Source organism: Oryza glaberrima, chromosome 12 (assembly GCF_000147395.1).
Source record: "Oryza glaberrima chromosome 12, OglaRS2, whole genome shotgun sequence".
In the NCBI taxonomy this organism is placed as follows: domain Eukaryota; kingdom Viridiplantae; phylum Streptophyta; class Magnoliopsida; order Poales; family Poaceae; genus Oryza; species Oryza glaberrima.
The window spans coordinates 22,738,813-22,759,659 of record NC_068337.1 but is presented as its reverse complement, the minus strand read 5'-3'; the positions used below and the strand labels follow the sequence as shown (position 1 = coordinate 22,759,659).

General features: G+C 39.4%; 3 protein-coding genes across 4 annotated transcripts; 1 reads left to right on the top strand and 2 right to left on the bottom strand.

Annotated features, from left to right (window-relative positions):
• The first annotated feature begins 1,222 nt into the window (after positions 1 to 1,222).
• On the top strand, positions 1,223 to 6,645 carry LOC127757293 (auxin-responsive protein IAA30). The gene is made up of 5 exons (XM_052282794.1): positions 1,223 to 1,942; positions 4,231 to 4,478; positions 5,636 to 5,768; positions 5,925 to 5,986; positions 6,128 to 6,645. The coding sequence occupies exons 1-5, from the start codon at positions 1,584 to 1,586 to the stop codon at positions 6,163 to 6,165; spliced, it is 840 nt and encodes a 279-aa protein (XP_052138754.1). The 5' UTR covers positions 1,223 to 1,583; the 3' UTR covers positions 6,166 to 6,645.
• Positions 6,646 to 7,799: 1,154 nt separating this feature from the next.
• On the bottom strand, positions 7,800 to 11,735 carry LOC127756651 (putative uridine kinase C227.14). The gene is made up of 12 exons (XM_052282009.1): positions 11,590 to 11,735; positions 11,301 to 11,449; positions 11,148 to 11,206; positions 10,399 to 10,476; positions 9,795 to 9,987; positions 9,688 to 9,718; positions 9,550 to 9,608; positions 9,395 to 9,468; positions 8,828 to 8,914; positions 8,559 to 8,620; positions 8,438 to 8,466; positions 7,800 to 8,104 (listed from the first exon to the last, which is right to left on the bottom strand). Exons 1-12 carry the CDS (start codon positions 11,621 to 11,623, stop codon positions 8,012 to 8,014), a joined length of 948 nt encoding a protein of 315 aa, XP_052137969.1. The 5' UTR covers positions 11,624 to 11,735; the 3' UTR covers positions 7,800 to 8,011.
• A 2,014-nt stretch (positions 11,736 to 13,749) lies between these two features.
• On the bottom strand, positions 13,750 to 19,470 carry LOC127758248 (F-box/LRR-repeat protein 17). Of its 2 annotated transcripts, XR_008013675.1 has the most exons (12): positions 18,863 to 19,470; positions 17,587 to 17,688; positions 17,072 to 17,216; positions 16,804 to 16,988; positions 16,589 to 16,693; positions 16,387 to 16,484; positions 16,067 to 16,305; positions 15,896 to 15,962; positions 15,717 to 15,802; positions 15,459 to 15,557; positions 15,154 to 15,336; positions 13,750 to 14,307 (listed from the first exon to the last, which is right to left on the bottom strand). XR_008013675.1 is itself a non-coding variant. In XM_052283876.1 (11 exons), the coding sequence occupies exons 1-11, from the start codon at positions 19,363 to 19,365 to the stop codon at positions 15,271 to 15,273; spliced, it is 1,695 nt and encodes a 564-aa protein (XP_052139836.1). In that variant the 5' UTR covers positions 19,366 to 19,470; the 3' UTR covers positions 14,336 to 15,270. The 2 variants fall into 2 exon arrangements, 1 of the variants encoding a protein (XP_052139836.1); XM_052283876.1 differs by lacking the exon at positions 13,750 to 14,307 and having other exon boundaries at positions 14,336 to 15,336.
• Positions 19,471 to 20,847: the final 1,377 nt, after the last annotated feature.

The following is a 20,847-nucleotide window of genomic DNA, read 5'->3' as shown; positions in this document are numbered from 1 at the left end:
TTTTTCTATAGCTATAGGTTAGATGATATTATATATCCTGGTTACCTACTACTGTTAAGTGAAATTTATTTCAATACTGGTCTAAAGTGAAAATATGTAATATTTTTTTGGTCTAAAGCAAAGCAAGGTGTGGTTTTTTTTTCTGTTCCTTTTAGAGCCTTGAATTCAGTCGTAATATATCGCAAATTCGTAATGGACACTTAATGAAAACGTGCACCTATGCGGACTTATAGTTCGATAGGTAGCAAAGCATACCGTCTCTACGTACACAAGCTACCCTCTCACGATTAATTAATCAACTGCTTGGTGCAATCGAAGGAAAATAGTAGAGTAATTGAACAATTGTTTTTCATTTTTATTAATTAATTGTGACTCTACTGTCAAAAAAACAAATGTTGATTGTTTATTGCTTTGTGAGTTTACCCGTTCGTGGTTTTTAATGTCAATTATGCCAAACTTCTAAAAAAATGTCAATTATGCCTTATTGAGTTCAACTAAATTCCTAAAATTGAACTAATGTTGGATCTAGAAAAAAGTTGAGAGGGTGAATTGACTGTAGCTCAGTAAGTTAGAGCCTCATTGTTCGCCCTATAGCTTATAAGCCAATGTCAAATTTTGAATTTTAAAAGTTGATTTTGATGTTTTTTAACTTAGTTTCTTTTCCAACCTTTTCTTTTAAGTCTCTAAGGACGCATATACAAAAGTTTAATTTACAAATCATTTTTATCACTAAATAAGCCACTACGGCTTACAATCAACCGTAAGCAATCGATTGATGGGGACTTTAGGTTTCTTATGATAGAACCTGCCAACCCAAGTTTGATAAGGTCCTAGATTTGGCATGGGTGTTTGTATTTTATTCTTTCAGTGATAGATAACATATTATTGGACAGTGATGGGCTTGTGGTGGCTTCATCAATCTCAACTTGAGAGAAGTAAAATGATTCATACGGTATCCAATTAGAATCGAGAAAAGTATATATTACATGCATTACAATCTCTCTACCTCTCTATCTTATAAGTGGTGCACCCAAGCAATAATGCAAAGTATAATCAAAAGAAAACATGGTAACATAAACTACACACATACAATAAATTAATCAAACCTAGTGATAATTGCAAAATTAGGAATTATGCAAGGGGTGTAGACACAAAAGAGGCAGGGGCCATGCATTATCATCATCATCGATCATGGCCCTATTATTCTACACACACATACCCCATACCGCTGCTTCTCTCTGTTTGTTGGTTGTTGCCCATATTATCATTTCTTGGCCCCCCCAACATCACCTCTCCCTTCTCCTCTTTATCTATTTCCATTTGCATTTCCATTTCACTCCTTTACATCACATTTCTAGCCACCCTCTCATCATCACCATCAAGCTCAAACCAACAAGAAGAGAGCTAGCTTTTGGTACTATTAGCCACTGGTAGATAGCCAAGAAGAAACCAAGAAATTCTTTGAGCTATCTAATTAGCTAGGTCCATTGATTCATCATCATCTCCATTGATCCACTTAGCTTTGAAGAAGAAGAAGAAGACATTTAGTTAGCTAGCTATATTGAGGTGAGGTGGCGGCGGCAATGGCGGCGGACCTGGCCTTCGAGGCGACCGAGCTCCGGCTCGGCCTGCCCGGCGGCGGCGGCGGCGGTGATGGAGACGCGGCGGCGGCGGCGGCGAGGAGCTCCTCCGGGAAGAGGGGCTTCGCCGAGACCATCGACCTCAAGCTGAAGCTGGAGCCGGCGGCCGCGGCGGTGGACGACGACGACGACAAGGAGGAGGGGGCGGCCGACGGCCGGGAGAAGAAGGTCGACATCGTCGGAGCTGACAACGACGACGCCTCGCCGCCGGCCGCCGCCGCCGGCGGCGGGATGAAGCGGTCGCCGAGCCAGAGCAGCGTCGTCACCGCCGCCGCCGACCCCGAGAAGCCAAGGGCTCCCAAGTACGTGCACAGCTACCTTAGCTTAGCTAATGCCCTTCTTAATTTTGCATGCATGCAAATCATGCAATAATCTCTCCAAATTAAATCAAGTTCAAACATCAAACATACATGTAATCATCCTCTCCAAATAACAAAACTTAGCAAATTTTAAACCCTAGCATAACCCACCTCTAACCTTACATAACAAAAGAACAAGTAAATCCTTTTCATGCCAAGATTCGCAGATATTCATCCTGCAGTTGATTTGCTTTTGAGATAAAGAAAGCTTTATTGATCTTAGATAATTACAACAGCCGAGGCAACTGATTAATTAGCTACATAGTTAAGTTAATCAGTTAATTCCTCGATTTATGTATGTGTATCACAATGATGAACACCAAGGATATCGATCGATCGATCGATGTGAACCAAAGCGCAAAAAAATTAGTTAATTGTTTTTTTTTGTAAACTGTAATACTAGTATATGAATATAAACCAAATTGATTGCTACTAGGAGAGAAGAGAAGAGAAGAGAAAAGAATTAATTGGTGTGGTATGTATGGATGGATCTAAGGGACAGATATATTCATTGGTAGTAGATGCACAGAGAGAAAGAGCAAAGCAAAATGTACAAGGTACTAGAGAAGAAGAAGGCAGAGAGACATGGGCATGTTACTTGTGGGTCACAGGGGAGACACTGCCTAGTGCCGACACGATAAAAGAAATAAAGCCACACATACTACTAATTCTCTCTCTCTCTTTCTTGCACAGTTCATCTTTTGTCCACATCACCATCATTTCCATATCACTAGCCCAACCTATAGTTCTTGAGATGTTACCACACATGCATGCATGATAAAGACGAAATAAATTAATATTAGGATACACTACGGTCATTCCCAACCCAATGACTAGGATATTGTCCATAGCATTAAATAAGCTGCCACCTAAGATGAAAAATGATGTGGCAAGTGAATAAATAAAGAAATTTAAGGAAACCATGTCTTGCATGAGACATGGTTTTTACACAATATTAAAGACATCATGTGAGATAAGTAGCATTAAATTTAAGTACGGAATAGTGGTGTTTGCATTAGAAAAGTAGTGTCTAGTACTAGTTTTTTTTTGATGATGTGGAGCTTATAGAAACTACGTGGAACTAATATCTTGGGTTGGGAATGGCCTACTACATATGCTGGCCATGCTTGTTGCCTTTTAGTTCTTGAGAGTAAATGTATTTATACATGCATGGCCTACCATTTTGGATCTGTCTATATACTCTACATGCACGGATGCACCCTTGTCGAGAGTCTTCTGTTCATATTTGGTTTTATTTTTATTTACAGAAGGAAAATAATTAAAGGTAGGTTTGGGTAGCCATTGATGTTGCAGGAGTGTGTGTGTGTGTATGGGGGTTTTTTTTGTTAGTTGAAGATGAATTGGAAATGTGATGTGAAATGTGGTAAATGTTGGGTGTTGTGTTTAATTATGTGGATGAAGAATAGGTTGTGTGTTAGCTTGGAAGGTACATGCATGTGTGCCACCACAAAAGGTTCCTCCTTTTTCCATGATTTGATGCCCCTCCCAATAGTCTCATGGACCACTTGTGTTCACCTATATAATACAAGTTTATATACAAGTAAAAGGAGAATCTCATATAAAACAGAAAAGGGAAATGTAATTTATTCTGCATATGGTGAAAACTGAAAACAAGTAACCATGTTCACTAGACAAGGCCTGAAAGTACCACATTGACGGGAGAAAAAGAAAGAGCCATATATACTCCATTATATTGGTCTATTTGTGGATTAATTGGATTACACCATGTACATTGATTAGATATATATACCACCTCCAGTTTGAAGCACCATTGACTTTTCTACAAAGTTTTCCTTTAAAAAAAAAACTCTTTCTCCAAAGTTTGACCAATGCAACAATATTTACTTAATTACTTAGTTAAATGAAGTGAAAAGACTCAAAGAGTACTACTATATCTGTTACCAAAAGTACTTTAAGCATACTTAATTTGTATCTCTATCGATTTACATAAATATTTTTAGAAAAGATCAATAATCAAACGAATTAAAAAAATCAATGGTGTCATGCATATATTTTAAACCAGAGGTATTATATTACAGAGCTACTACCACCATTTACGAGAAAGCTAGTATTAAACCTTAAGAAATAAATAAAAAACACATACAATTCTTCAGTAAGATATTTGGTAATAATATTATAGAGCTACTTCTAGTAACTAGCTACTCTTAATTATTAATCGGTGAAAAAAATTGGTTAAATCTTCTTCACAGGGCACAGGTGGTTGGGTGGCCGCCGGTCCGGTCATACCGGAAGAACATCCTGGCCGTGCAGGCCGACAAGGGCAAGGACGCCGCCGACGGCGGCGGCGACAAGTCCGGCGCCGGCGCCGGCGCCGCCGCCTTCGTGAAGGTGAGCATGGACGGCGCGCCATACCTGCGCAAGGTGGACCTCAAGATGTACAAGAGCTACCTTGAGCTCTCCAAGGCACTCGAGAAGATGTTCAGCTCCTTCACCATTGGTAATTATATTAATTACACATGATACATGTTTTTATATATACCATCGTATTTTCATTCATTCCACATATTCGCATTTTAAATGTCTATTCCTTTAAAAATCTCACGCTCGACATATCTATCCGAAAATATAACAATTTTTGGATAGCTATATACATATCTGGATAACAACTTGTTCGGATACAAAGCTATAAGTTGTTATATTTTGGTATAGATGTAGTATTTATCATATAATTTTACAAAAGCTATAATTGAATTATATTGTTTTGTGCAAAGTTGGTGAGAAATTCCAAGACCTAAATATATAGGACTTTGATTAGGGTATTGTTGCCTAGCTTTAATCTTTGTGCAAAGTGAGGTTATAAAGTTAGTAGCAGCTAGCTTAGGTGGTGCATGATGAAGGGTTGGGGTATATGATTGCATTTGGGGGGGCATTTGCATGTGTGGTGGTGGTCACCATGTGGTTTTTGCCAAGGAGTGCACTCCATGATTTGATTAATTTGCATCCTTTGGTAGTAGTAGGTGTGTCTGCCTGCCCTAGTTGTCTGGCATAATGCCATTGTCTCTCATCTCTCTTTGCTAGCTAACACATGTACATGGATATCATCATCATATATATGTTTGCTATCTATAGATGTTAATTTGCTAGCTAAGCTCATGATCAAGGTTGCATATATCTGCTTAATTAGCTACTAGCAGCTGGAGTTTGGTCCATTGATCATTGGCATGTGCTGCTCTAAATCCAAGTGCATAATAATCAAATCCACGTGTTGATGCATGCATCTTTAAAAAAGATATGGGGAAACATATGGTATTGTTCAGAGAGCCAAAGGATGATTAAATTGGTCGGCTTTTTAGGTGTGCAAGTGTGTGTGAGGTTCGTTTACTGATTGAGCCTTGACACTAGCTTTTAATTAGTAGATAGCTAATTACCTCAATCATTGTCATATAGAAGTGCAATATAATTCTCCATTCCAAACTGAACTCTGAACAAACCTAGCAATGCAAAAAAAAAAATACTCTGGAAACTGTTAAATTGCAAAGAAAAATTGACATCATTTTAATTAGGTTGTACTGTATAATTAAATTAATCGGCATGGAGTTGTAGATGCTTAATGTTTTTGGTATGAAGCTTAATGTCTGAATTAATTTTCAACAGGAAACTGTGGGTCTCATGGGGTGAACGGCATGAACGAGAGCAAGATTGCTGATCTGCTCAACGGCTCTGAATACGTGCCAACCTACGAGGACAAGGACGGCGACTGGATGCTCGTCGGCGACGTCCCATGGGAGTCAGTAATCTCTACTTAAATTTTCTATTATCTAATATCTAAGTGTTTAATTTTAATAACCTGAATTAAGGTACTAGTCTGAATCTCTGATATGAGTCCATGCTCTGCATCTGTGTTCTGAATTCTGACCATTTTGTTTGGAAATGGAAATTTCAGGATGTTTGTTGAATCATGCAAGCGCCTTAGGATAATGAAAGGATCAGAAGCTATTGGCCTTGGTCAGTGCATATCAAGTTTTATTTCTACATACAAATTAGCTCCTTTGGGTTTGATTTTAAGTTGGGGTTTAATTTAAGTTGGATATCAGTTACTGACAGAACAGTGAAATATAATATATTTTTTGTTTTGAATTGTTTCAGCACCGAGGGCAATGGAGAAATGCAAGAACAGAAGCTGAGAAAGAAGAACATGTCGCCATCAAAAACGGATGGATCATCATCAGATGCAACAATCTATCTATAGCTTTTCTTAATTGCAGCTTTGCCTCATCCCTGTATCATACTCGCTTGCTGTCCTCATCTCCAAGTCTGTACCTTTCCTGATCAGTGAAAGTCATTTTGGTGTTGTGGTCAGTTTCTGTTCTGTTGCAGTCATTAAGTTCCTAAGTGTGTCATCTTGTCTTATACATAAGAAAGAAGCCAAGAACATGTACCAGTAGTACCTGTCCCATAATTATGTCTTTTTTGCTCTCCCTGTTCTTCCCTTTCTCTCTGTTTTTTTTTTTACCTTAATGGCACAAAATGTAAAGGCACCCTGCTCAAAGGGACCTCAATGTATTTTGTCCATGAAAAGGTTGTTTAATTATCTTCATGGTGTATCCATCAAACAAATAATTATTACTGCAAGGTGTTATGTGTTAATTAATTGTATTGTATGAGGATGGTGTCTGCTCTGCTCCCTGCCTTCTCTTAATCAATTGATTAATGCCGCATTACATTGAAGTATTGAATCAGTATTAGGAAAGGAGGATTCAATTCAATGATGAAGATGCTTTGGTTTGGTGATGTGTGGGCATACATTGCCAAGTCTACCTGGCTGAGTATGTTTTTTATAATGTGGGGCCAACTGGTTTAGAGAAAAGTTTCAAAAAAAAAAAGAACTGGTTTAGAGAGAAGCATGCCATGTGCATAGTAATGGAAGCTTATGTTTTTTGTATACACATTATCATCAGGGGAGGCATCACAGCTTGCTGCATCTTCTGCTGTCTAGTACTATATATATTTTATGGCAAATGTTTGGTACATTGTACCCTAATGCTTTGATAAAGGGTGCAGGTTGGCCAAAGTTCAGTTTTTTTTTTCTTCTTTTTTTTGGGCCCTGTTTTCTAGGAAAAAATGCTTGAAATGCTGGAAGGTGTGTGTGTGTTTGTTGCCATGATTTTGGGGGCTTTCAGATGCACCTTCCTTGTAATGAGTATCATCTCTCTTCTTCTTGCCCAACTAAAGGTGGTGGTGCCTTTTGTCATGTTAAATTAAACTAAGCAGAAACATATTTTCCCTTTGGAGATCATGTCCCCTTATTACAATCATGGCATGCAGCTTTGAGTCTTTTCAAGGTGCAAGTTTGTCCACCTTTGAAGACAATCTTGTGCTGCTTTTACCAAGAAATGTGTTGTGGTAATACATTTCACTATGGTCATTTGTTTTATCCCAACGATGCAGCATCTTTTGATTAACTTATCTACGGTACATTGTCTTGTCTGATTTTACCCTGATTACTTGGTAGCATGAATTATTTTTTCTCAGATTGAGAAAATTTTAGACAAAGTTTCCCAGTTTGTGAAGATGATTTTTTTTATATCCATATTTACTCTCAATTGCACTCCATCCATTAAAAAAAACAACTTTTATACACAAATATGAACATAGGTTATGTTAATATTCATGTATAAAAGTTGATTGATTGATTTATTTATTTATTTATTTATTTATTTGGGGGGGGGGGTGTGTTCTAAGCATAGAACTGTACAAAGAGAGCTGTGAAGAAGTAATATAGTTGATGTTGGAAACATATTCTTCAAGAGTAGGAAAATTGCAGAGAATGTTGTTGAATAAGTTATTCATCATCGACTGTACAACCAAACTGGTTGGGGATAAGTTTATTTGATCTACAAAAATCACCATGGAGAGATGCATTGAACTTTATTATATGTACAAAGATCTCCATGGAAACAACCATTGGTAGTGTCTTTCTCTGAACATTATTAGAGCAGATATCTAATCAGCAATGGAAGACATGGACTCTTATCTTGACAAATCCACCGATCTGATTACAAGATCTGCAGACTTTTTTGACTTCATGATAAGCTCCGCGTTTGGCCGGTCATTATACGAGATCTGATTCACAAGATCAATTCAAGACTATAAGAACATGCAGTATCCAGAAACAGGGGTGAAGAACATGACGGCATATTAGTAGTATCTTGATCTGAACATGGTTAGCTGTAAAAATCCACAGGGCATAGCTAATTTCATGCAAATTTTTCTATGAACAACTTCTATGATAAAATGATCCTAAAGAAGGCAGGGGGAGCCATTTTGGTTAATTGCTTATATGCAACTCTAAAACAGATTAATTGTTAGTGTAAGACATATTTATTGAAAAGAAACTGTAGTGCAGTTTATGTTCACTTGTGTAACAGAGAGGAAGAACCAAAAGGAGAGAATTACCCGCCATGCTGCTACATCTGGCTCTTTTCCTGGCAAGAGGAGCAAGAACATCAAATAAGATGGATAAATACTGAAATAGTAATTTATCCCAAAGAAAAGGAAGCATTAATTAAGGGAAAACCTGTGGCGACATGTCTCTGGAGCACTCTTTGCATGGAGACATCAATGTCAATATCGATAAACCTATCACGGTAAATTTTGACCATTAGAAACACTGTTATCAGTTTTCACCGTTTCAAGAATCAATAAGAAATTAAAATTTACTGCTCCAAACAGGAGCATGTTATGTTGAGTTAAGTAACAAGCTCCAAAATTTGGAACTCACTGGCTCATGGCACGATCAATTATATCGCTGCAAATTATTTATGATTGTAAAGCCAGCATACTCACCATTTTTCATCAAACAAGGCTCTAATGTCCCTCCAGGCATCTTCTTCCAGTAATAGATAATTGCCTTCGACAATCACTATTTTGTGTCTGCCAAAATCATAGTAATTAGTAACCAGCATGTGCTGCACATACTTAGGGTAAATTAACTGGCTTGTTTAAAATAAACCATTTTTGGTGCGAGAGCCATAATCTGTTAGAAAGATAAAGCATAAAACAAAACTTCTCATAAAGGTATCTGCTTGCGGCTATTCACATACCGCACACAGGCATACACAGTTCCAAACACAAGTATTCATTAAAAAAAGATTAATTAGAACTTGGCAGTGCCTGATAGAATATGATCATTCCACACAGCATAATGACAGCATAAGGTTCCAGTGTTAGGTAATGCTAAAAGTGAGTTGGTCTAAAAGGTTCTATAAAGGCCAGTGTGTTCAGCATCTGAACTAACTATATGAATAACTCAGGCATGCTTCACATTTGATTTAAATCGAAATAAGAAACTAGAGTTCAAGCATTCTGCAATCTACAAAGAGAATATATTCTGGATCTGCAATGATAACTCACTGCGGCTTTACAAATATGTCATTTTCAACTGGATCACCAACACCATGATCAAATGATGGAGCATAAACTGAACCCTGCAGACAAAGATGTTTCAGCGATCAGTCAAAACACAATGTTATGTGTAATAGCATACTTGACAGTGAAACTGGTAACACCTCTTCTCTCAGGGTCTGTAGGCATTTCAAAAACCGGGATGGATCGAATGTCCATGGTGCTAAATTTATTGAATTAACTGTTAGTACTCATGTAAAAAGTATTTTATCAAAATCAATTAAGTGGAGAAAATGTCCTACCTCCTCTTCTTGCATGTGCTTCTTTTGGATCCTACAATGACAACAATATCAATGATTAGAGAAAACAATATAACATTCAGGTATGGGTTGCATAGAAGAGAACAGACCTCCATTGCATCTAGTTGGGACCGATAAAGGTGGAAACCATCCATGGGAAGCATCGTGGCAATTTCTTCGGTTGAAATAAGTGAACTACCATTCTCGTGCTTCTGGGACCAGCGTTTATTAACACGTTGAACAACTTCGGAAGCAACTGTAGACTTTCCCGCGCCAGGTGGTCCAGCTATACCAACAATGTATCTGTTGAGAGCAGTACTCATAAGTGACTTAAGTGGGAAGTGGTTCTTAGAAATGAAGCTAACACAATCAATAGTGCTCCAAAAGAAAAATCAAAATACTGGTTTTATTCAGATTCAAATTGTCAATACAGGAATCGAGGTAAGTTCTGGAATGTGAAGTGTTATATTGTCATGCCTAAGTGATAACACTATTACAGAGTATTTTACAGAACAAAGATAAAGTAGTGTTGTTCTAGTCTAGATCAAGCAGGTTGAAAGTCACAAGAAAGCATAAGCTTATTTCTGTTTCACAAAACAGATCACAGCGCATGTTTGATTTCATGATATTCAAATATTGAAGAAACATTATGCGCTACTACAGTATGACCAAGTCAATAAAGCAATAACACCACCCAGAATGGAATCAGCTTACTTTGAGTCAAGATGTTCAATGTTCTTCAAAACAGAAAAAAGGTGCTCAGCCAAAGCATCATATACCTCCTCCATTGACCTACAGGTTTTAAAAAAAAAAACAGAGTTAAACTGTAAATAGAAAGCTCAATTGTACCACTCAACGCATGTCCTAAAAAAATTATACAGCTCAACTAGTACAGTGATCAACTTTGAAAAAACTACACCATAGTCAAAACTACTGTAGATATAGTTCAGTTTATACATTGTATGAATGCAGCAAAAACAGAGCCAATTACAGTAGATTTTTTATATTGTAAACCTCCTGTTAGTACTCCTTTTAATCCAATATTCAGGTATATGAGCCTCTCCCCTCAGGTGACCACTACAAAAACTTGTGGTTGCTTTGCAGATTTATGAAGTAATAAGTTTACATTGACTGGTGCAGAAGTAGCAAAACAGTAATATCTTTTTCCCTGACTGGTGGCACCACCACATCAGGAGATTTTATTATGCCTTATATTTATTTATGCCCTCTTAAAAACATGAGTTTTGCTCTTGATCTAGGAACGTACATGGCAAGCAAGAATAATACATGGATATAATTTGGCACAAAAATTGAGAAGTGAAAAGGGGGAAAGGGCTATTGCTTTCACTAATAAGACGCTACAGTCCCAAATCTACTACAAGAACTGTGTAAAAACAAATCAATGCTAAACTAACCGTATCGATTGGTTCATTAATAAGTTATAGAAGAAGAGGTAAATTTACTTGGCTTCGATCTGCGGAGCTGGAGATGAAGCTCCTTCTTGCCTCTGGTAGCAAGGAACCTGGATGAAACGAAGGATAGGGTTCAATCAATCACAACTACACACACTATCACAATTCACAAAAACCTGCACAAGAAAGAACAACTCCACTGACGGTGTGTCTCTTGTTCAGTATGGCAGCCCGAATGGTTCGTCGAGGCAATTCGATCCGGAAGCTGGTAGGGCAAGGCGCCATCATCATCTTCACCGCCGCCGGTTTGCTCCTCCTCGTGGTGGTAGGGCAGTAACAGTAACTACTCCACCCTGATGGATGAAGAGCGCCGGTAAAATCAATTATTACTCTAGGGTTTGAGCTGCTTCCGCCTCGCCGGAATCGAGTTCCTGAGAACCCAACGGGAAGGCGAAAGCGATGGAGAAGCGAAGGGAGGAGAGAGACGCCATACCTCCGAGCTTGACCGTTACCGCCGCCGCCGCCATCGCCGTCGTCGTCGCCGCCGCCGTCGCCGTCGTTGGGCTGCCAATTCGGGCCCTTGGGCTTTTGGGGTTTTTTTATTTGCTAAACGGGTGGGGATTCAAATTCGGATGTGAAATCCTCAAAATGAATTCTATTTGAGAAGAGAGAAACATATTACAAACGCTCACAACACGCGCACATTTGTTCTCTAAGAACACATATACGCACTCCCTACCTCTATAAGCACATCCGAAAGACTACACCAGCATATGTTGAGATTTACAAACTCATCGGTCACCATGGGCGTCTCGTTGTCGAAGGCAACGTTGTCTACCACTGAAAGAATAATTAGTTGTAAATGCGAGCACTCTTGTTAAATCTAAGCCTTGAATCTAGATGGGTTGGTTCCATTATAAAAAAAAAAACCTAACTAGTTGAGCTGATCTATTTGTTTTGGGTGGAATTTCAACGTTTGGTTGCCCTAGTTATACATGACATCAGTTACAAAGTCTAGTTTTATAAATTATTACCAAAGATGAACCGCTTATCAAATCCCTAAAACGTTCTGTAAAATTTAAAATAATTTTAAGCCGAACAATGGAAAATCACCTTTAGGAGAAGGTTGGTTTGTCGGTTGAACATGCGAGGAGGCCTTCAGAAGAAGGTATGTAAAGATGTAAAGCCAAAAATAACTTTTGGTTACGGAGGAAATTTTTTTCCTAGACAAATGCTGTTTGGGTAAAGAGCAATGGTTACACATGTTATCCCAAAATATGTTCTTACATATAAATTAAAATAAAATACTCTAAATCAATGATACATACTATATATGTAGATATTATTCAATGATATGGATACTTCTGTTGAGTCGGTTTTGGAGTTGGATGAGACTGGCTAGTCTATTGGGCGAGGCCAGTCAGAATGTTGGTGCTAAGCCGGTCCATTATAGTGTTCCGGTTGGTCATCCCAGGTGTCTAGAAGGCTTCTAGTTGAGTTGGTGGCCATTCGGCCTAGTAAGGGAGGGCTCGGCCGATTCCCTATTCTAGGTCGCTGGCTACCCTCAGCTCGAAAAGACGGGTTTATTTTTCTGGATGTTGTATCTCTTTCGTTCGGACTCTAAATCAGGTGAACCATATATCCGTTTTGATTGTCTCAACGAGGGCTTTAATATGGTGGAATCAAATATATGATTTTGCCTCATCTTATGGGTAGTTATGATGCTCCTTTGTAACTCACTCGGAAACATTCCAATATGTCAAAGAAATGTCCTTATTTGTGACCTACATGCAAAACAAGCTAAACCTAGCAAACTCGTGGAAATTCATTAGTATAAAATAAAGCGATACAACAAACTACGAATTTACCCATTTATTCAACTATCACCATCAGAGCCATGGCCCATGGTAAACAGTCGTATTCATTGTCCGATCACTACGTATCTTTTCCCTGACATTGGATACAGGTACTACTGCTCACTATCATGTGGGTTCCACAAACCATCAGGTCCACGTGTCAGCGAGCGGTGCTGCAGATGCCCTGACATCAGTACATCACCCACACCTATGAACTAGCGAGTAGGAGGTGTTGGTATCTGAACAAAAACAGATAGTTTGTGTGTGAGATAGATGATGCACCTTAAAATATTGTAAATTTTTAAAATAAATATTTAAAAATATAAAATTGGTCATTTCTCCACTATTATAAAAGTTGAAGATGTTTCGGTGGTCTGTCATCCATATTTGAGTCAGTTATAAAAATTGAAGATGTTTCCACGGTTCATCATTCGTGTTTGAGTCGGTTTTAATTTTATGTTTTGGTTTTAATCTATATCTCTTCTCTACTATTATAAAAATTGAAGATATTTTTGCTGGTATTTTGGTACGTCGTCCGTGTATGAGTCAGTTTTAAGTTCGTTTGCTTTTGGAAATACATATCCGTATTTGAGTCGGTTTTTAATATCGTTCACTTTTGGTAATACAGAAGGAATCATATAAGAAATCTGTTTAAAAAAAACTCGCATGCTAACTTGATTTTCTAAAAATATATATATCCAAGTGAACTCACACAACGAATTTCATGTTAACTAAACCATATAACAACAATAAGATTAAAATAGACTTCACCCGTTATAATGTATGGGCATTTTTTCTAGTATATAATAAATATTATAAACCGGTCATAATGTACAAGTGATGCATAATGGATGAACATACTGAGTATACTTGTTAAAAAAGAGTTTGGCAATTGTTTTCATTCACAACAAAGCCAAATATTACCCTCCAACAAGCTTGGCAATTGGATAATCTGTGTCTTCTATCTTTCAGGTGCCGGCTTGCCACTCTCAGCTCAAGCTTATGATCAGTTCAAACAGTTACAAACCCTCTTTGAAGAAATTGACATGGAGATGGAGAAGATAAATGGACATACATGCGAAACTCAGAGCAATACACCTTAGTCAAAGCATACAAGATTTTTACAGGAGTGATCAATGTCCCAAATTCTTTTAACTAGCTCTGGAAGAGTAGTGTGAAAGCAAAGCATACGATCTTTTTTCTGGTTAATCCTAAAAGACAGAATCAATGCAAGGAACATGTTAAGAAGAAAGTTTGAGCGGCCAGATTATAACTGTGTTATGCAATCTACAGCAAGAAGAAACCTTGCAACATCTGTTTTTAACATGCTCCTTCACTCAAATTTGTTGTTTGCCCTACAATAAAAGCAGATCTCTCAGTTCAAGAAGCCATAGAAGATATCCAAAGAAATGCAAGTGCAGTTCTATATGGAAATCATCATTTTAATGACTTGGAGTATTTGGATTACCAGAAACAATAAGGTTTTCAAAGATATCAACCCTACAATTGGTTTTTGCAAAGATAAATTCAAGATGGAGTTTGCCTTGGTTATCCATAGAACAGAAGATAGTTTAAAACCTTTTATGTTACAATGGCTAGACAATTTCTGATTATTTTTTGTTCTGTATATTGTATATTTTATACTTATATTAATATATATGCTGTAGGAGACTCTCCTACAGTAATTTCATTAAAAAAAAAGAGTATGTGATGGGTAACTGGTTACAGAGAACATGAATCTTATACCATGTTAAAATAGATGAATTGGAAGTTTTGAATGAAATGTTTTAAACATTCATAAAAATCTATAGTTAGATTTAAATTCTACTGTTACTACACTATTACCACTAGTAGAATGCACCATAAAAATGCACAAATATTAGACATAATCAGCCTTCCATTAAAAAAAGAAAAATAATTGTTTCAGCATCATGAATAGAACACATAACGCATGATGCGATACAGTTATCGTCTAAAATGAATATTGTCAGAGTACAAAGCTGGTTTCTTATTGTTCTTCAGGAGTACAAGGGAAAGGCTTTCCAAGTACAGGGAATTGAATGATACAGAGTACAGAATAACAAGCTACACAAATTCACACACATGACACATTTGACAAATTGGTTTGATCCAATTCCAGTTGCAGTGCACTTAAATTGGAGGGTAGAAAAAGCTCCATTCTGACAATGAGACGGCCTCACCTCAACTAGCTTCATATGAAGAAACGTCAAGTTGTCAAGTAGCCTTACAAGCTGACTAAACTTCAGCTATCTTCTTCCTCAATCCTGGTGGCTGCAATGGTTAGGCTACTCCATCGGCTAGCTCAGGTGAACGGTGCACTGGCTCTGCTTCAACCCGCTGCCCCATTTCTCCTCCTCGAATTGCTGAAAGAATCATGCAACCGATCAGATAGCTGATGCAGCAGACAGGTGGATGAACTCCCAAAGAAACTCTGCTTAGGGGCAATGGTGATCTGCTTCCAAGAAATGAAGGTTTTCTGTTTTACCTGTTCGAGCATGAAGTGTGGGACTTGTACACGTTTTGAACCATCCGCTAGCCGCTTGCAAGGAACCCGAGGCTCTGCTGAAGCAAACTCATTCAGAACCTGCAAACAAAGATGTTTTGTCAGGCTTGACAGATAATGCGGCAAATTATAGCTAACAATGATATTGAAGTATGATTCTGCTGCCTACACATGTTTTCAGTTTGCTATTTAGTCATCAATTGTCATCAATTGTAACAAGTAGGATCAACAAAGTCGTACCTGGTTTCTGATTGCTCCAATCAGCATGTCGCGGCACCCAGAGGCATGTACATCCTTCAAGCTTGGGCACTGAAGAAGCAACCGTTCTGTATAAAAGTTCTCAAGCTGTTAACACTTGCATTTTAGCAGTTAACGCTGTAGGAAAATGGCATCTGCATTTTCAGGAAGAGACATCGCACCTGGATGAAGATTTGTGCAACAGTTGAGATTGAGATCACTCAGCTCTGGACAATTTACATACAGGGCCTGAAAAAGAGAAAAGCGGTAATGAGAACGCAGCTTTAATATGTTGTGTTTATTAGCAACCAGATGTATGAATGGATTGATGATGGCAAAATTCAAAAACTTACATCCAGAGCTGAACAGCCCCAAAGGCTGAGTTTCTTCAGGCTAGCATGTTTTATTATCAGCTTTTGGTAATTAGGCTGCTGCTTTCTCTGGATAGGTAATTTTGAACAAAACTTAATCCCTCCATAAATTTCGCCAAAATATGATCTCTCTGCTTCAGGCTGCGAATTAGCACATAAGCTCTTGCCACAGTCCATGAGCTGAAGAAGTGGCAACTGTGAAGTAGCCACCTGCACCCCACCTGTAAATCAGATGAAAAGGTGTTACTTAATGTCTTCTTTATTCTTTTTAAATCAATAGAAGAAAAAAAATTAAGGCTTACATGAGGTGATATTTGGGCAAAGGGCAAGGAGAAGCCTGGTTAGAGTATGAGGGAATGCCTTGCAGATCATCCCAAGCCCATTATCAGTAATGCTAGATCTGGAGTTCAAGCAAAGTAAATTCAGAACTGTTTGCCAGGAACTTTCTGACAAAATATCAGCCATCTGATTCGAAGAATTTAGATGCTACAAAACAATGCTTACCCGCTTAAATCAAGCAAATCCAAGCTTGCATAAGAGCGAACGATAGATGCAACAGCTGCATCTGTTATTTTTGAACCAAGAATCAAGGATAGCATGCATAGGCCCCTGATAAAACAAGAAAAAAGATGGGTTGAGGATTTAACTCAAGAAATTATAATTATAACAAGACTCCCCCTAACATGATTCATGACAAATGAGCAGCATATATTAAGTACCTGAGATTAGCACTCTCTAGAGCAAACACAGCTTCATTGCATAAATGAATTGAGGATATGTGCAAGTTTCTCAAATTTGAGCAGGTCCGACCCAGACTATCCATCAGACTAATCAGATCTGTAGAATCATTATTTTGTTGGGTAAATCCCAGTGAGAGTTCATTCAAATTAGGACAGTTTATGACCTGCAAAAAATTAATACGTCAATTAGTTTATGCAATGGTAAATCCATTCAACTGAAAATAATTGTAGGAGCAGATTGTATTACCGATTTCAAAAGGGAAGAAAGATCTGATAGCCAAAGCGTTGAAAGGCTTGAAGAGCTTATATTAAGAAAACTGAGATTACTGCAACCATCTAATTTGAGAACCGATAGAGATCGCTTCTCAGAGACAAACCTAGTTAGCTCATCCCTGTTTGGACAAACAGGTCACCGAAGTCAGTTAAGAGATCACTCAAGGCTTAAAATGCAAGTTGAACACATATATTTATTAAACCAGAGTTTCTTGAGTTACAGTGACAAAAGGCAAAAAAAAGAGTAAGATAAAGGTGTAGTGTGAAATAAAATTCTCAGAATACACATCTTAATAAATCATATAACACTAAAAAGTTTGGTAGCACACAATTGCAAATGTGTTCTTATTAGAAACTAGTCGTATACGCATTGCTTTCTACTCAAGATGAAGCAATAGAAATAACATAAAGTTAGCTATCACAAGAATACAATGTATGGGAAGGTGGCATTTCACAATAGACTCAAATTTTGGGAGATTTTCACCGTACCCTGTCATTCGGTTGGCTGCGCTACCGACCATGCTGATCTCCAGATATTGCAAATTAGGGCAAGAAAATGCAACGCATGCGAGCATAGTGGCATCAATATCACTGCATCAAAATAACAAAGAATTCATTAGACAATTGCTAACTTGCTAGCGCATTCAAGAGATTGAATGAAACATGTATGTTTTAAACATTTATATTCTAAAGATCTATTTGAATTCGGCCCTCAGAGTAGATCTAGATGAACCAAGAAAAGCAGATCGACAGTGAGACAGAATTTCACTTTCCCTCACTGTATGAACTGCATTTTGCTGGCTTTCTGCAGGACACAATTCATATCTACGACTAAGTTCACATGAAGAAACACCAGATCCACCCATAATCCCCCCTACTTTGCCTAAATGACCAAGACAACTTCTGAATGACCGAATCAAGCAAATCTTCTTCCAAAATCCGAACTAAATCTTGTGGCATGGTTAACCAGAATTCTGTACTTAGTTCACATAACAGGTTTCATGTCCTCTCTGAAGATTTTCATCCCTTCGTTCCCAAACACCAAAAGTAGCATTACACTATAGCATTTGGGCACACATATTGTGCATCGCAGGTGGACAACTATCAGATCCATGCTTCAATCTCACAAGCCCATCCAGATCCAGGCACCAATCAAAGAAAAAAGAAAGATCCATATACCAATCTCCCGGAACCAAGATGATGACTAGATCCTCCCCGATAAAAACCCCATATCAACCAAGAATCCAAAATTCGGACAGACAGATCGGATCAGCACCACCAAAACCTTTGCTTATCCCATCAATCATTTCACAAACACAAATGTTTCGGTTGTGGGATTTCTTGCATCGTGCGATGCGTGCGATGAATCTAAACCAGGCACCGCTCAAAGATCCACAGGTGGAGAGATCTCACGGCACCAGATCAGAATCAGATCGCACATCTGCACGTGGAAACCATCCCCCCTCAAGAACAGCCGTGTTCTTTTAGCTTAGCAATGTCACGGTGAATTTTAGCAAGAAATTTTCGCTGTCCGATTCGTTAGTTAGTTAGTTATTATATCCCGGTTTCCAACAAGGTTAGCGGATTGCATCACCGATGTTCCATGGTGCGTTCATGGGAAGAAGATCCACGGGGATGATGCGGCACGACGCGAGACCAAACTCATCGATCTCGCGGCGCGCGGCGCTGGACGAACGGATCCATGGTGTTCGACATGTGGGGAGGGGGTGGAATAGCTTGTTTTGGTTTTTTTTTTTCTCCTCACCTTTCCATGCGGAGCACGAGCCTGGAGAGCGCGGGGCAGCGGGGGAGGAGGGCGCCGACGGGGGGGACACCGGCGGCGCGGAGGCGGAGCTCGGCGGCGGCGCGCCACACGCGGCGCGCGCACCCGCGCCACCCGCGGCAGACGGCGGCGGACGCCGCCACGCCCCTCGGCGGCAGCCTCCGCATCACCTCCACCACCACCTCCCCCGGCACCCGCCTCCCGCCGCCCACCTCCACCCACCCCCGCGCCTCCCTCTCCTCCTCCTCCGACGAGGAGGAGTCCACCTCCACCACCTCCATCTTCACCTTCTTCTCCGGCGGCGGCGGCGGGGCCGCCTCGTCGAAGTGCAGCGCCCTCCTCGGCGGCTTCTGCTCCTCCCCGGCGACGGCGCAGACGTGCCCCTTCTTGGGAAGCCCGCACCTGCCGCAGTTGTAGCTGCCACGCTTCTTCCCCACCGCGGCGGCGGCGGCGAGGGCGGAGGAGGCGTCGGAGGAGGAGGCCATGGGGAGCAAGCGAGCTTGCGGAGGCGGAGATCTGAGAGGTCGAGGTGGGGAATGGGTAGGGTTTGGATTTGGGAGGGGGAGGGAAATAGAGGGGGAGAAGAGGCAGAAGAAGGCGGGAGATTGGGGGAGGGGTTGGCGCCATTTTTGTGGCGCGAGAGGGGTTTTTTTTTTTCCTTTTTTGGAATTTGCGGGTTCGCGCCGGCGCGAGCGGGACGGGGGACTGGGTGCGCCGCGTGGACTGGGTCCATGGTGGGCCGTGGGCCGGTGGTGCTACACACGGTCACGAGGGTTTTTGGAAGGCTGTTACTACAGTGATGTTTTATACTCGTTGGAGGTGTGCATCAACCTCTCGTACTTTAGATTTGCAAACAGTTTATGGTAGGTTTCACCTAGAGTTTTAAAAATATTTTGAGATCACTACTAAAAAAATAAATAAATAAATAGTAGTATAGTAAGCAATGGTTTACGGTACCTTGACAGGCTAGGCTGTAAGCAAATGAATATACACTATAATCAAAAACAATTTTGGTACTCCTACATTTGATCTATCTTTTTTTATGGTTCTTACTCTATCCGTCCCAAAAAAAACTCAACCTATGAGGAGATGTGACCCTCATAAGAGATTCTAGGACTAGATTCATCCTAGTTGTCTAGATTCATCCTCCTAGGTTGAGTTTTTTTAGATGGAGGGAGTACATCTTTATCTGTCATGTATTATCAAACAACAATAATACTAATGAATAAATAGAAGGCTTTATCATAGCATACCCTACATGGGCCTCCTTGTCTCATAGTCTAATGAAAATTAAAGCACTGAAGAGTCGGATCTCTCTTATAAACTCTCGCGAAACCTCCATATGCTAGAGAGAAAAACTTTCCCCTCCTCCTTTGGCCCCTCTTCCTCCTTGAATCTGGTGACACAAGGGAATGGAAGGGGTCGGATCTCTCTTATTATGTGCTAATAAGGTTTCTAGTTTTACGTGCACCAAAAATCCAACTCCCAAATGGGAGATTGAACGGGGCCTTAGAGCAGGTATAATACAATAGCATACTACTCCCTCTGGGCTAATAATACTTGTCGTTTTAGACAAGTGTGATGTCAAATTTTAGAATCTTTGATTTTGAATCATTTCTAAAATATTTGTCTTTCAAATATGGTGACTACATGTATAGATTAGTCTTAAAAAGTACTTTAATAAAATCATATATTTGTTAACACTTTTATATGTATTACAATGGAAAATAATGGTCAAAGTTGGTTTTTGGAGATCGTGTCTTTGTCCAAAACGACAAGTATTATCAACCCGGAGGGAGTATAAGCCAACTATAAGCACATGTTGAGATGATAAATGAGGAGAGAGAAGAGCAGCGGGCTACAGATTTGTAGCCAGCTGTAATACAGATTACAAGACGCAATGTGTGTATGACATGTGGGACCAAGTATCACTAGTGTAGTATATATTTATAGGTAACTATTGTATG